The 14,855-nt window shown below is 37.4% G+C and overlaps 3 protein-coding genes across 5 annotated transcripts; all 3 read right to left on the bottom strand.

The window, feature by feature from the left end:
- Positions 1-201: 201 nt before the first annotated feature.
- Positions 202-4,567, bottom strand: LOC122766444. The gene is made up of 5 exons (XM_044021298.1): positions 4,491-4,567; positions 2,015-2,722; positions 1,818-1,928; positions 1,695-1,738; positions 202-1,593 (listed from the first exon to the last, which is right to left on the bottom strand). Exons 1-5 carry the CDS (start codon positions 4,546-4,548, stop codon positions 1,504-1,506), a joined length of 1,011 nt encoding a protein of 336 aa, XP_043877233.1. The 5' UTR covers positions 4,549-4,567; the 3' UTR covers positions 202-1,503.
- A 3,554-nt stretch (positions 4,568-8,121) lies between these two features.
- Positions 8,122-9,991, bottom strand: LOC122766863 (M1-specific T cell receptor beta chain-like). Of its 2 annotated transcripts, XM_044022068.1 has the most exons (5): positions 9,792-9,991; positions 8,980-9,660; positions 8,765-8,878; positions 8,640-8,683; positions 8,122-8,527 (listed from the first exon to the last, which is right to left on the bottom strand). In XM_044022068.1, the coding sequence occupies exons 1-5, from the start codon at positions 9,844-9,846 to the stop codon at positions 8,408-8,410; spliced, it is 1,014 nt and encodes a 337-aa protein (XP_043878003.1). In that variant the 5' UTR covers positions 9,847-9,991; the 3' UTR covers positions 8,122-8,407. The 2 variants fall into 2 exon arrangements, with proteins under 2 accessions (XP_043878003.1, XP_043878004.1); XM_044022069.1 differs by lacking the exon at positions 8,765-8,878.
- Positions 9,992-12,951: 2,960 nt separating this feature from the next.
- Positions 12,952-14,823, bottom strand: LOC122766383. 2 transcript variants are annotated; one of them, XM_044021204.1, is made up of 5 exons: positions 14,572-14,823; positions 13,756-14,427; positions 13,344-13,469; positions 13,201-13,244; positions 12,952-13,122 (listed from the first exon to the last, which is right to left on the bottom strand). In XM_044021204.1, the coding sequence occupies exons 1-5, from the start codon at positions 14,624-14,626 to the stop codon at positions 13,000-13,002; spliced, it is 1,020 nt and encodes a 339-aa protein (XP_043877139.1). In that variant the 5' UTR covers positions 14,627-14,823; the 3' UTR covers positions 12,952-12,999. The 2 variants fall into 2 exon arrangements, with proteins under 2 accessions (XP_043877139.1, XP_043877138.1); XM_044021203.1 differs by having other exon boundaries at positions 13,747-14,427.
- Positions 14,824-14,855: the final 32 nt, after the last annotated feature.

Consider the following 14,855-nt stretch of genomic DNA (forward strand, 5'->3'; position numbering starts at 1 on the left):
TGGTGTATTTTCCCCATGAATTATAAATGAACATATTCTATGCATAAGGGGTGATGTTATACAATGATGTTATACAATACCATGAAAAGCTTATACATGTGGGTAATAATCTGTGCAACACATCAGATTGTGCCACTGCACTTTAATGTTCTTTTTTTTCACTGTAAACATGGATCCAAACACAGACTCAGACAGACATAATAGATGAAACTAGCGTCTTTATTTGAGGAAAAATGAAAGGTCAGCACACGTGCACATCATGTACAAAATCAGCAGGCAAAGGCCGAGTCAGGAAACAGACAAAAAGGATCATACACTTGAACTCAAACTGGTAAGAACTACTGAAATGTGAGTGAATATACGGAACGAGAGAGTGACAGAGACACTTGCAAACAACAAGGAGGGGCTTATGTAATGACAGGGCCACAGGAAATAATACAATATAAATATACTACAAAGAATATGTGGTTTTTGGCCAGTGAGCAGGTCAAATGGGAGTTGTTTTTTTCTATCAATGACACATTGAACAATATTAATATTGTGTTATTCACGTGCATTAAAGAATAATGAATAATGAAACTTTATGTGATACATCCCGGCATTCCCCTGAAGGTAATGTTTTTTGTTTCTTTCGTTCATGTTTCATATTTCCTGTCTTATTGTGAAACTTACCTCGGCTCTCGTTTCAGATCACTTCACTTCCTGCACCTGTGTGTTTTCCCTCCAGTCTTGATTGTATGCCCCGCCCTCATTAGATTCACCTGTGTCTTGTTGTCGCCCTCCACCTCATGTGTATATAAGCTGTGTTCCCTTCACCTTCTCTACCACTTTGTCTTTCTACCTCTGTGTCAAACAGTTCAGCTTTTTATTTTTTGCAATTCGTTGCGATTGGTTTTCCTGTTTTTTATTTTTATTTTTTATTATTAACTGATGCTTGTTTACTGACTTCTGCTTTTTCCTTGACATTTTTGGATTTGTTTGCCTGAGCTGATTGATGTTTGTGTACCAAACCAGTGTTTTGAGATCAGTAAAGTCTTAACCGATGTGATGATGTGAAGTCAAGTAAACCTTAAAACACAATCTGATGGGTTTTGTGTGCTGCTGGTTCCACATATGTGTGAATAAAGATGACTGCATGTTGCATGTGGTTGTGGCGTTTTACATGTAGTCTGGTTTTGTGCACGGCAGAATCTCGGGTTTGTGAGAAAGTGCCTTTTTTTAGCGGGTTGTGTTCCCTCCACTGAGAAGTGCACTCTCAGATCAATGTTTGTGGTTGAAAACACAGTCTATATATACACTTCATATATTGTCATTAGAAAAACTGTTTTGTTGAGATTACAGCAAGGTGAGGGGTTAGAAACTGAGGTCACGTCATACAATCATGTCATCGTAGAATCATATGCAAAGCTAAAAGTATTTCATGGTAATCGTAGCCACAGACATAAAGCAACAATAATGTGAACATGCATGTTTAACAGTGATACAGTTACAAGGTGTCCAGCTCTACTGTATTACAACAGAGTAAACACACACAGTCCAGGTGTCGTCCGCCTCTCTCACAAGTCTCTTCAGGGCGTCTTCATTCTGGTGAGTCTGGGTATGAGAAACAGGAAATCACAATGTCCACAAGTGTTAGTGCTGCAAAAAATATGTTTAAATATGAACAACATGGCTCATTTTTAAAGGAGAAATACCTTTGTGTGTGTTTTGGAGGACTGTGAGCGCATGGCATGAGAATCTAAAAACAGAATGACTTTTTAAATGTCATTACGGTTTTATGGGAATGGGTTAAAAACAAATGTTAGAATTCAAAGTACCTGCACTGGAGCTGTTGTTTCTCTTGTTAATGATGCAGATTGAGAAAGCCAGTAAAACACTCAGCAGGGTGGAGACTGCTGAATATACGAGTAAATCATGATTGACCTCATCTGTGCAGAATCAAACAGAGACAACGAAGATTTTAATTTCAGCTCTGCCGCAACTATTTTACAACATTTGCAAGAAAAGAACTTACCCTTAAAGTCCAGTTTGGTCCCGTTCCCAAACAGTATATGTCCACATGCGGCGACAGCACAGTAGTAGGTCCCAGCATGAGAGAGATTCACACTGTTCATTGGTAATTTGTAGACACAGGTGTGTGTTTGAGTGTTGGGTTTCCTCTCACACTGATCACTTCTGTTTCCTTTGGTGTAAATGGTTCCATGGTGAGGTTCTTGAGAGTTCTTGAGCCAGTAAACGCTGTGTTCTCCTCCAGCACATGCTCCTGTGTGAACTGTACAGTTGAGAGTGACAGAATCTCCTGGCTGAAGTCTTTGTGACTCTGACTGATGGACCAGAGGGTGAAGATTCCACCTTGAACCCTCCACACTCACAGTGATGACTTCTTTAAATTCAAACCAAACTGACCGAACGCTTACACAAAAGTAAGTCGCTGAGTCTGAAAGTTGAACATCAGAAATGTTTAAGTGATTCAAACCAGCATCAGTTTGAAGTGAGACGCGTGGATTTTGTCTAAACTCATTATAAAAAGTGTGCATTTTGCCAGTATTTTGTACAACACAGATAAGCTGTGGCTTCTGACCCAGTGTTTGCTTGTACCAGTGAAGTTTAAAATCATCTCTGGTGAATAAACATGACAAAGTCACGTTGTCACCAACATTAGCTGATATAAATCCAATGTCTTGATGAGCAGTTGTGGACAGAACAAGATGGTTCATCTCAGCTGAAGAAAAGGACGAGAAAAGACAATTTAATATTTAAAAAAAAAAAACATAATCTAGAAACATTAATTTTATAATTTAATAATTAATAATTAAACGTTAATTTCAAACATGTTCAACATTTACAATTACAACACATTTCCAAGTCAATTTATAGGCTACTATAGGCTATCCCATCACCAAATATTTACTTTTGTATTTTTAAGAGGGGTTCATTTTTGTGTCTATATCCTGTGTTTTTTATCTATCTGATGGCCTTTTTCTGCGTTATATATATATATATATATATATATATATATATATATATATATATATATATATATATACACATATCGGTTGAATATATATCGGTGTAGAGGTGTGTTTTTCCCCACACCTTGAATATATATCGGTGTAGAGGTGTGTTTTTCCCCACACCTCTATACAGTAACTCAAATATGGTCATGAAAAATATAATTTATATAGCGCTTTCTGATTTAGAAAATGCCTTGTTTTCCCCAGGACGGCAATGCTCCATGCCAACTTCCCCCAAACATCTTTAATGTGTGTGTGATGTTTGATGTGAAATTTAATTTACTCTTTCTAAATTTTCATTATCAATGCACAGTTTTACTCTTATATTTCTTGTTTGTTTCCCAAACAACATTAAATTAGCTTTGCTTAAATTTAAGAACAATTTATTTATGTCAAATCTTTTTTTTAAGTGTATTTATTCCATCTGTGACCACCTCCAAAAGCTGCTGCAATTCCACACCGGAACAGAAAAAAACGAAATGTTTTGTAATTTATTTGTACAAATCCTTCCGTTAATTATGTTGCTCTTAACCAGTCCAAAACAATACCTCGGAAACCATATTTCCATATGTCCATTTTCCTCATCAATGTATCATGATTTACAATGTTAAATGCTTATCTAAAAACCTCTTTGTTTGTTCTTAAAGCCTTTGACAAAATCATACATTTCCACTTCCACTGCTCTTAAAAGCATGGAGCTTTTGTTTCTCTAAAACAACATAATCTGCAGCGTCTCTTTCCGTCCCATCAACATTTCTCGCCTCGGCCAGCTTTGGTCCAACATTTACAAAAAATGCACTAAATTAAATATTTTATATTTATTTTGCTTCAATTGTTCTTTTTTATTTTCATGAATTCAATGTTTGCAGGCATTTTGTAGTCCTTTACTCCTCCATGGTCTTTCTGTATCATTTTGTTTTCTGTGATATTTTATGACTGGACATGTTTTAAATATCTTGTATCTTGTAAATATCATGTTTCATATGCTTTGTTAACTTCATTTTCTTCATATATGATATTCCAATTTTGCTTTAATAGTTCAGCTTCCTCTCTGTTCTATTTTTTTTATACACAAAGTCATTCACACACAATGTTATATTACATTTATAAGATGCAAAAAGTGTTATATGTTCACTAATATCACAGATTAATAAGGCCCTTTTTATATTATTCTCGATCACGTTTGTAAATATATTATCTACTGTGATCTTATTCTAGTCGGTCTTGTTATCAGGAGAAATCAACACATGATGTTCATGGAATCAATAAATTCATAAAGTCTGCACAAATAATCATCACTTTCTGGTGTGAATTAGTAAATAATCCCTCCATGCTGTTGTTAAAATTTTAAATCTTGGATCCTCACTTCATTAAATTAGTCATCCTTCTCACTCTTTTGTATGTTAAGCTTTTGTGAATATCCAGTGCCGCACCACCACATAAAAAAAAACAAAAAACAAAAAACAAACAACTCACCCATTTTCCCCAAGAGCAAATACACCACTAAAATAGCAAAGTTTGGAGATGTCATCATGTTGAATTTGTCGTGTAGAGTGACACAATACTCTTTCCTCTCTGCAGAGAGGAAAGATGAAGGCATTGGCTGACAAGACAACACTGGTCACATGTTCACTTTTTTTGTCTCTCAACAGGAATCACATGGTGAAGGAAGCTCTTCAAAATCATATAAAATAACTGAAAAATACAAGTCTGTACATTGGAGAAGAATGTGGGATTGAGAACAAATCAGATTAGTCCACATGACCGTGAACCAGTACATGCTGTTAAAAATAAGTAAATAATATTTTATCTTAGCAATTTACTCTATATGTCTTTAGAGTTTGTGGATGCACACACATCCATACACAGCTCGACGTGTCACATCAGCAATGAAGTTGCGGTATGGCTTTAAGTTGCTGTGGTAATTTTAGAGCTGAGGTTGTGGCATTTGTCCACACTGAAAATGTTTGTGGTGTAAAGGTGAATTGGTAAATGTGGTGTATTTTTACCCATGAATTACAAATGAACAATATTCCACATAACAGATTGTTATGTCTCGTCAAATATGTTAATGTTAATCATGTTTAGTGTTTCATGTTTTGTCCTGTCTTGATTCGTTCATGTTGGTCCTTTATGTTTAGGTAAAGCCACTCATGTCCAGACTTGTCATGCACTTCCTGTTTTATTTTGTCCTCTTCTTTCTCCTCTGTTTTCAGATCCTGACTTCCACCCTTTGTGTGATTTTCCCTCCGTTGAGATTGCTAACCCCGCCCCTCATTGGTTTCACCTGTGTTCCCGTACCTCATGTGTAAATAGTCCTCGTCTCCCTTGGCTTGTGTCAGTTTGTTTTTTATCTGTGTTTAGTCCTGTCATCCAAGAACCACGTCATCAAGTATAAATTAAGTTTTTAGATTTTGATCTTCCATTTGAGTGTTTTTTTGTTGCACTTTTGCTATAGATATTGATCCATGTGAGCGTTTCTTGTTGCACTTTTGCTATAGATATTGATCCATTTGAGCGTTTTTTGTTGTACTTTTGCTATAGATATTGATCCATGTGAGCGTTTCTTGGTTGCACTTTTGCTATAGATATTGATCCATTTGAGCGTTTTTTGTTGTACTTTTGCTATAGATATTGATTCATGTGGCGTTTCTTGTTGTACTTTTGCTTGTATATTGATACATTTATTTTTTGTTGTACTTTTGCTATAGATATTGTATTCTGCATGTGATGTGGCGTTTCTTGTTGTACTTTTGCTATAGATATTGATTCTGGCGTTTCTTGTTGTACTTTTGCTATAGATATTGATCCATTTGGCGTTTTTTGTTGTACTTTGCTATAGATATTGATTAATGTGGCGTTTTTTGTTGTACTTTTTGCTATAGATATTGATCCATTTGGCGTTTTGTTGTACTTTTGCTATAGATATTGATTAATGTGAGCGTTTTTTGTTGTACTTTTGCTATAGATATTGATCCATTTGAGCGTTTTTTGTTGTACTTTTGCTATAGATATTGATCCATGTGAGCGTTTCTTGTTGTACTTTTGCTATAGATATTGATCCATTTGGCGTTTTGTTGTACTTTTGCTATAGATATTGATCCATGTGAGCATTTTGTTGTACTTTTGCTATAGATATTGATCCATTTGAGCGTTTTTTGTTGTACTTTTGCTATAGATATTGATCCATTTAGCGTTTTTGTTGTACCTTTGCTATAGATATTGATTCATGTGGCGTTTCTTGTTGTACTTTTTGGTATAGATGTTGATCCATTTGGCGTTTTTGTTGTACTTTGCTATAGATATTGATCCATGTGGCGTTTCTTGTTGTACTTTTACTATAGATATTGATCCATGTGAGCGTTTTTTGTTGTACTTTTGCTGTAGATATTGACCCTTGTGAGCGTTTTTTGTTGTACTTTTCCTATAGATATTGATCCATGTGAGCGTTTTTTGTCGTACTTTTGCTATAGATTTTGATCCTCTTGTAAGGGTTTTTTGTCATACTTGCTGTGATTTTTGATCCATGTGGCGTTTTTGTCGTACTTTTGCTTATTGGTTTTGATCCTCCTTGTGAGTGTTTATTTGTTGTACTTTTGCTATAGATATTGATCCATGTTAGCATTTTTGTTGTACTTTTTGCTATAGATATTGATCTATGTGGCGTTTCTTGTTGTACTTTTTGCTATAGATATTGATCCATGTGAGCTTTTTTTGTTGTACTTTTGCTATAGATATTGATCCATGTGAGCGTTTCTTGTTGTACTTTTGCTGTAGATTTTGATCCTCTTGTGAGCGTTTTTGTTGTACTTTTGCTATAGATATTGATCCATTTGAGGCGTTTTTGTTGTACCTTTGCTATAGATATTGATTCATGTGAAGCGTTCTTGTTGTACTTTTTGGTATAGATATTGATCAATTTGGCGTTTTTGTTGTACTTTTGGTATAGATATTGATCAATTTGAGCGTTTTTTGTTGTACTTTTGCTATAGATATTGATCCATGTGAGCGTTTCTTTTGTACTTTTGCTGTAGATATTGACCTTGTGGCGTTTTTGTTGTACTTTTCCTATAGATATTGATCCATGTGGCGTTTTTGGCCATTACTTTTGCTATAGATTTTGATCCTCTTGTAAGGGTTTTTTGTCATACTTTTGCTATTGATTTTGATCCATGTGAGCGTTTTTTGTCGTACTTTTGCTATTGATTTTGATCCTCCTTGTGAGTGTTTATTTGTTGTACTTTTGCTATAGATATTGATCCATATTAGCATTTTGTTGTACTTTTTGCTATAGATATTGATCTATGTGAGCGTTTCTTGTTGTACTTTTGCTATAGATATTGATCCATGTGAGCATTTTTGTTGTACTTTTGCTATAGATATTGATCCATGTGAGCGTTTCTTGTTGTACTTTTGCTGTAGATTTTGATCCTCTTGTGAGCGTTTTTGTCATATTTTTGATATTGATTTTGATCCTCTTGTAAGTGTTTCTTGTTGTACTTTTGCTATAGATATTGATCCATGTGAGCATTTTTTGTCGTACTTTTGCTATAGATTTTTATCCTCTTGTGAGCGTTTTTTGTCGTACTTTTGATATTGATTTTGATCCTCTTGTGAGCGTTTTGTGTTGTACTTTTGATATTGATTTTGATCTTCTAGTGAGCATTTTGTGTTGTACTTTTGCTATTGCTCCTTCTTGTGAGCATTTATTTGTTGTACTTTTGCTATAGATATTGATCCATGTGATCGTTTCTCTTGACCTACAGTCGACCTACAGTCCATTTAGAGCGTCCAATTTGAATTCTCCCCTGATTGTATGTTTATGTAAACAAACAGCATCAAACATGTTGTACATCTCTTTGTGTGAATGGAACCTTGTTACACTATGGTGGTTGTGGAATGAAAATATGTCAATATTTTAGTGCTAGTAATTCAACTTGCATCAACAACCAGAAATGGTGACATGACAGGAAAAAAGAGACTGAAGCATTTTCAAAACATCATAAAAATGTTTCATATTAATAAATATCGTTCTTTTTAAACCATTGTTTTAAGGCAGTTAAATGGTGTAAGGGGGAAAAAAGACACTCCACATTTTGTATATATTTTACATTTTATCCTGATTTACAGTTAAGATCACAGGACACAATGGAACTTTTATTAACCTTTGAGTTAAATTAACACAAACCACATTTCTCATGTTTATTACATCCACATGCACCAATGTCAAACAGCCATATTCATATAGTTTGCTCTTGTTTCTTATAGTCAGTTTATTCAACATAATAATCTGAACATCAAATCTTTCAAAATGCCCATTAGAAGAGATTATTTATAGCAAAGTAAAGTAATAAGACTTTAAATGACACAAAAAAGAGACAGAGCTGAAGTCTTCACTGCTTCACACTTGCGAAGACACATCCGTCTTCTGTTTCATTCCTTTTTCTTTTGGGTCCGTTAGATTTTTTCACTCTTACAGAAGAATAATGGAGGTTTTCTTCACTTTTGCAACTCTGGCAAACAAATGAATAATAAAAAAAAGGAACATGTAAATGTAAAATAATTAACAGAAGTTGATGTAATGATATAGAGAGGATTTATTATGTTAACAAAACTGCTAAATACCTCTGCGTTGACTGGGGGAGAAGCTGAAAATCTTGCAGGACTTTCTGAAAAACAGTGGGATGATGTGTTTCTGTAAGGGTAATATTCACTAATTGCTAACTACATGTACAGACAGTCATATTTACCTGCATATTTGCAGCTCTTTCGTTTATGTAACATGTACAACAAGAAGGCCAGAAAAATGCTCATGGTGATGGTTAATGCCAAGGTGCTACTCAAGATATACACCAAGACATGAGCTACAAACAAAGAGTCAGATATTTTGACGGATGCTACAGAAGAGCTTTTTTAAATTTGACTTTAATTACAATTAAACAAGCTTTTTGTGTACGTTACTTACTGTCAGGTTTGGTCGCGTCTCCAAAGACGGTGTGTCCACATGTAGCGACAGCACAGTAGTAGATCCCAGCATGAGAGAGATTTAAGTTCTCCATCGACAGGCTGTAGACACAGGAGTGAGTTGGAGCATTGCACTGATCACTGTTGTTTCCATGGGTGTAAATGATTCCCTGGTGAGATTCTTGAGAGTTCTTGAACCAATAAACACGATGTCCTCCATCACACATCCCTGTCTGGACTGTGCAGCTGAGATTCACAGATCCTCCTGGCTGTATCTCCTCAGACGATGACTGTTGGACCAGAGCTCTGATGTTCAACCCTGAACCCTCCACACTCACAGTGTGGGCTTCTCTAAATTCAAATACAAAGCGATAAGCGGATGCACAGAGGTAAATAGCTGAATCTGAAACATGTAAATCTGACACCCTCAAGAGAATTTTGCCATTTTCATGATCCAGTGTAAAACGGGAATTGTCCTTGCATTCATCAGAAAAAGTGTTTGTTTTATTAGCTGGGAAGAAGGTCACGATGAGCCTTGGTTTGTGTCCAAAGGTTTGCTTATACCAGAGAAGCGTTTGTACGTCCTTCTTATAGAAACACTGCAAAGTTATACTTTCACCAACATGCGCTGAAACAAAATGTCTCTGTTGACGACCAGATGAAGACAGATTGGTCATCCCAACTAAAGTGACAGAGGAGACAAAGCACAAGCACAAGTAATGTAAGTAAGTACACGCCCCTGTTAGATATATAATATTAGAAACAATGACTCTTTGAGGGATTACACCACAAGAGGCACAAAAAGCTACTCACCCATTTTGCACAAGAACAACAATGTGAGACAGATAAGAATCTTTGTAGGTGTCATCGTGACTGAATATCTGTTCTGAGTGGAAAGAGTCTTGAGCTTTTCTCCGGCTTCACAGACATGACTTGTGTTTGATTGGCCAACGTGAAGTGACACTGTCCTGTAATAGAAACGTGGTCACATGCTCGTGGTCAGTTTTGTTTCGGAGGAGGTTTTACAGAATGAAAGACCCGTGGAGAACTGCTCTTCATCTTGACATGAAAGATTTAAAATACTAAAGAAAAGCCACACTGGTGTCACTACTACATATTAACAAGTTAGTTTGGGAATTCCTAAACAAACTGAACTGAACTGAATCGTGTGTATGAATTAATTTATTTTAAAATGCCATCATTTAATGTACTGTATAAAGCTGAATACTTCCCACAAGAGTCAAATTTTTATGGAAGTAAATTTGAATTTGGACTTTTATTGCCACTGCATAAACTGAGCTGTTGCAACTGTTTTATACAACACTTTGGTAAGTTATGTGTCTTTTACATTAGTATTACTTGTCCAGGCTGGAAATTTAGAGCTGTGAGATGCAGACACAGGCAGATTAGCACAGACACAACGTAAATAACTACATTTTAAGGTGAAGAAATATTTTAAGGTTAGGTTGAGGTTAGGATTAGGGTAAAGTGAGGGTCAGGGTTAGGATTAGACCAGTAGTAATTGTGGTTAAGGTTAGAGTAAGTCTCCAGGAAATAAATGTAAGTCAATGCAATGTCCCCTCAAATCATCAATGTCCAATATGTGTGTGTGTGCGTGAGTGTGTGTGTGTCACCGAAGTTTCACTCAGCCGTGCAGTGATGACTCCGCCCACGTTAATTAGGTACTTTTTTATAGTGGAGATTCAACCTAGTCGTGCCGTGCTGAGGCGAGGCGAGTAGAGCCGGTGGAAATACGCCATTAGTCCGGCAGCTGTTCAGGAAGCGCCTCATTGAATTCGTCTGACAACGGTTTGAATGTAACAGACATCTGTTTATATTTGAAAAGTTACAGCAAAAACTACAGCATTTAAGCGAATGGCGAGTTTGAAAGAAAGGCCAGTGTTTCCCGATCCTGATCCCCAGAGACCCCTGCCCTGCATGTTTCCCTGCTCCAACTAGGGATGTAACGATTACCAGTATGACGATAAACCGCGGTAAAATTCCCGACGGTTAGTACTTCCGTTTCAAATTTTAATTATCGTTAAAACCGTGATCGATTACCGCAACTGATTACCGAAAAATACTGCTCATTTCCTGGAGAAGCAGCAGCACCTGAACGGCACTCGCTCAGAAGTGGGCGCGCATGCGCAGTTTCCACTGTTTGTCCTGCGACAACACGGCTGAAGCCACTTGCGCTCCAGAGATTTTCCCAACGTAAAAAAAAACGATCAGAAGTCTGGGCATATTTTGTATTTTTAAAGGATATTGACGGTAAAATAATTGAAGACAATCAACCCTTGTGCAGAAAATGCGAGTGTAATGTAAGTCAACAAAAACGGGATTTCGGAATAGTGGGAAATGTCATGGTTTGTCTGTAAAACTTTCCTATTTTCTAAATAAAGGAAACCTAAGTTAAGTGTTACCTAACGTTACTCCTGTAAAAATACATGTTATTGGGCGCTATCAGCGAAAGCGAGTAGTGTGTAGACGACACGTACCGTAACGGACCAAAATGTGTTTGTTTCTGTGTTTTTTTATTTTATTTTTATGCTGTGTACGACCGCTGTTACTAATTATTATCCGACACAGAGTGAAGACTTGTGTGTGTGTGCGCGCGTGTCAGTCAGTCAGCGTGTGTGTGTTCAGTACTTTTGAACACATCTAACAATACCATGATAATATTGATAACCGTGATAATTTTGGTCACAATAACCGTGATATGAAATTTTCATATCGTTACATCTCTAGCTCCAACACACGTGATTCAAATAGTCAGCTCGTTATGACCACAACCCACTCGTTTGCGTCAGGTGTGTTAGAGCAGGGAAACATCTGAAACATGCAGGACAGGGCTCTAAACCAAAGCTCCTTCAAGGCCCCAAAACATCTCCTGAGGCCAACATTTGCAAGACCCTTGTGGTTGTGACTGAGAAACCCCTTTGTTAGGCTTATGAATAAGTGTATTTCATTCAAATGTGTGTCAAACAGAAGTGAGGAATCATGACATTTTTATCCAGCATATCTTCCTCTTTTTGAGCAGAAACATTTTCGTGGTTTATGGATACTTTATTCATTGCAATCTGGTATAAAACCAGTGGGACCCACTGGTTTTATACATGGAGACAAGTGTTCAAATAAACCTTCAAACCAAAGAACAATGCAGACCACTGCCGACCACTGCATGGTAGCTCTGTTATATTGTCCATGTGTTGCCTTCAAATGTTTTTACATCTCTGTTTGAATAGAACTTTTACATTCTAGTTTTAGCTCTCATTCTGCTGCCAAGAGCCACTTCCTGTGTGGTGCCACTTTGACACATATCTTAGCTGCACCTTAGAAGATGCCGCCGCAATTTTGTTTAACTTTACGACTACTCTAATTCTTATGTAGAATAGCTTGTCCTAATGCAGTGTCCTAAGCTGTGTGTGGGGCCACATTGACTTTCAAAATTTGACAGATGGGCTGGGCTTTGGTAATGTAGCCTCTGGGGATTTCAAAAAATTAGTAACAGAGCATCATTAAATGGGATGGGACATGGTTTAAGCAGCGACCGCTTCCCCCTCCCACTTTTATTCTCGGCGTAGAACAAGAACAACGGTAGTCCGCCAACCACAGCATTATGTTATTTCAGACAGATAAGAGAACGATCCTGTCGCCCGGGCTCCGCATAATCAAATCAATGTATCACTGAATGCAGTCATAATTACGATATGATTTGATATGGGCAATTCTGTACCGAGCTTCAGCAGGACGGATTAAAAAGACCAATGGGCCGGATATGGACCGTGGGGCCATAGTTTCTCCCCCCCCGCTTCATAATCATGTATATTTGAGAGGTCAGAAGCCACTTAAGGTTCATTACTCCTGAGAGTCATGACAATAAAAAGACAATAAGAACATAATATTGAAATATCATTAATATTTTAATATTTGATAACATTTACAAATAATAAAAAAATACTTAATACACAATACATAATCAAAACGTCAGCCTGAGATAAACAGTGAAGGATTTGCAGTTCTACTGCTTTACACTGAAGTACACACATTGACTCCAGGTGTTATTCTTCTGTCTTCTTCCACTGTTGAGCTTTTTTTCAGTCTGAGTTACATTGTCATGGAGACGATCTTCATTTTGGTAGCACTGCGGATGAGGGCGAGTAAATTACAACACGATCAAGACAGAATTAAAACACACTAAAACAGAACGTGTATAAATTACCTCCGCACTGCCGGAGAAGGGACCTGTAAATCTTGCAGCGGACCCTGAAAGACGAAAGAAGGCGACTCTTTGTCAGCTCATCATTTTTCAGTTATGCACACATACGCACTCACACACACACACACCTAGACAACACTAATTACCTTCACAAATGCAGCTTCTTTTCCTTTTGATTCCCCACATACACAAAGCCAGTAAAACACTCAGGATGTTGCACAATGCAACAGCTCCGCTCAAGACATGCACAGAGACAACAGAGTTCACCTGATCTGTAAATACATACACCAGAGAACATGAGCAAGCCTTCAACTCTATAACACGGTTAAAGGGAGAATAATGTTCTCCTAAATCTAAATGAATTGTAAAAAGTCACATAACAGTCCAATAACAACATTGTATTGTTGAAATGCATCCTCCCTTATGTCCCACACATAATTCTTAGCAATATTATCAAGTTATTACTTGGTGATTGCTATAGAAATAAGATGGTATTGCCAGGATTTGACTATCTCAATACTTTGACCTTGTTACACAGTGAAGTCTTACCAGACAAACCTTTAAAGTCCAAATTGCTCCCGTTTCCAAACTCTACGTGTCCACATGAGGCGACAGCACAGTAGTGGGTGTCCGTATGAGACAGATTCAGACTCTTCATTGGCAGTTTGTAGACACAGGTGTGTGTTTGTGTGCGGAGGTTCCGCTCACACCGATCACTGTTGTTTTCACAAGAGTAAATGAGTCCGAGGTGAGCTTCTTCAGAGTTGAACCAGTAAACGCTGTGTTGTCCATCGCTGGGTCCTTTGTGAACTGGACAGCTGAGAGTCACAGGCGACTGACGGACCAGAGCTTGGGCATTCGACCCTGAACCGTCCACATTCACAATGATGCCGTCCGCAAACTGTATTGTTGCCGTGAAGCTGCTTGCGCAGTAGTAAGTTGCTGAATCTGACACACGTACATCTGCGATTGTCATGTGAAATTTCGTATTGCCAGTTTCCACTGTGAAACGTGGACTCTTCTCAAACTCATTATGCAAAATGTTATTTCCGTGGTATTTGTAGTAGGTGCACATGAGCCTCGGCTCCTGTCCCGGGGGCTGTTTATACCAGTAAAACCTCGTTATCAATGAGTGGTGAAGGACACACTCCACAGTTATAGTTTCACCAACACGAGTTGATATCAAATGTCTCTCCTGATGTATAGATGGAGACATATTGGTCATTCCAGCTAAGAAAGAGACAAATGGAAATAATGTAACGATTGTTCGTACCACACTGAAACATCAACTCGTCAGTCTTCACCAATATATGATCTTTATGCGATAGGAATCAGGACAATAACGTTGCGAGAAGACACAAAAACACAACTCACCAATTTCCCCCCAAATCAGGTAGAGGACAAGGAGTGCAGGTTTTGTCATCTTCATGTTTCTATGGTTGAGTGCAGAGCCGAGCCTTCACACTATCCTCATTTCAGAGGCTACGCTGCGTTTGATTGTCTTCTCAGAAATTGGCCTAAATTCAGTAGGAAACAAGTTGACATTGACAACATGTGAGGTAGTTTCTTCCTTTGACAGGAAGTGTATGCCTCATCACTTTTAGCAACAATCGTAATATATAGCTTTGAAAAAGTACACATATGAGTTTATTTCACTG

The sequence above is a fragment of the Solea senegalensis genome, linkage group LG3, assembly GCF_019176455.1.
Source record: "Solea senegalensis isolate Sse05_10M linkage group LG3, IFAPA_SoseM_1, whole genome shotgun sequence".
NCBI classification, from domain to species: Eukaryota; Metazoa; Chordata; class Actinopteri; order Pleuronectiformes; family Soleidae; genus Solea; species Solea senegalensis.

Excerpts from the sequence above, each read along its gene's own strand:
- LOC122766444 (XM_044021298.1), bottom strand. The coding sequence starts at position 4,548 with ATGATGACATCTCCAAACTTTGCTATTTTAGTGGTGTATTTGCTCTTG. Across the intron at positions 2,723-4,490 it reads TTTGCTCTTGGGGAAAATGG|CTGAGATGAACCATCTTGTT; the intron begins GTGAGTTGTTTG and ends CCTTTTCTTCAG. Across the intron at positions 1,594-1,694 it reads CCTCCAAAACACACACAAAG|ACTCACCAGAATGAAGACGC; the intron begins GTATTTCTCCTT and ends TCTCATACCCAG.
- LOC122766383 (XM_044021203.1), bottom strand. The coding sequence starts at position 14,626 with ATGAAGATGACAAAACCTGCACTCCTTGTCCTCTACCTGATTTGGGGG. Across the intron at positions 14,428-14,571 it reads CCTGATTTGGGGGGAAATTG|CTGGAATGACCAATATGTCT; the intron begins GTGAGTTGTGTT and ends TCTCTTTCTTAG. Across the intron at positions 13,470-13,746 it reads GGACTTTAAAGGTTTGTCTG|ATCAGGTGAACTCTGTTGTC; the intron begins GTAAGACTTCAC and ends ATGTATTTACAG.
- LOC122766863 (XM_044022068.1), bottom strand. The coding sequence starts at position 9,846 with ATGACACCTACAAAGATTCTTATCTGTCTCACATTGTTGTTCTTGTGC. Across the intron at positions 9,661-9,791 it reads GTTGTTCTTGTGCAAAATGG|TTGGGATGACCAATCTGTCT; the intron begins GTGAGTAGCTTT and ends CTGTCACTTTAG. Across the intron at positions 8,528-8,639 it reads CTCCCCCAGTCAACGCAGAG|AGTTGCAAAAGTGAAGAAAA; the intron begins GTATTTAGCAGT and ends TTTGTTTGCCAG.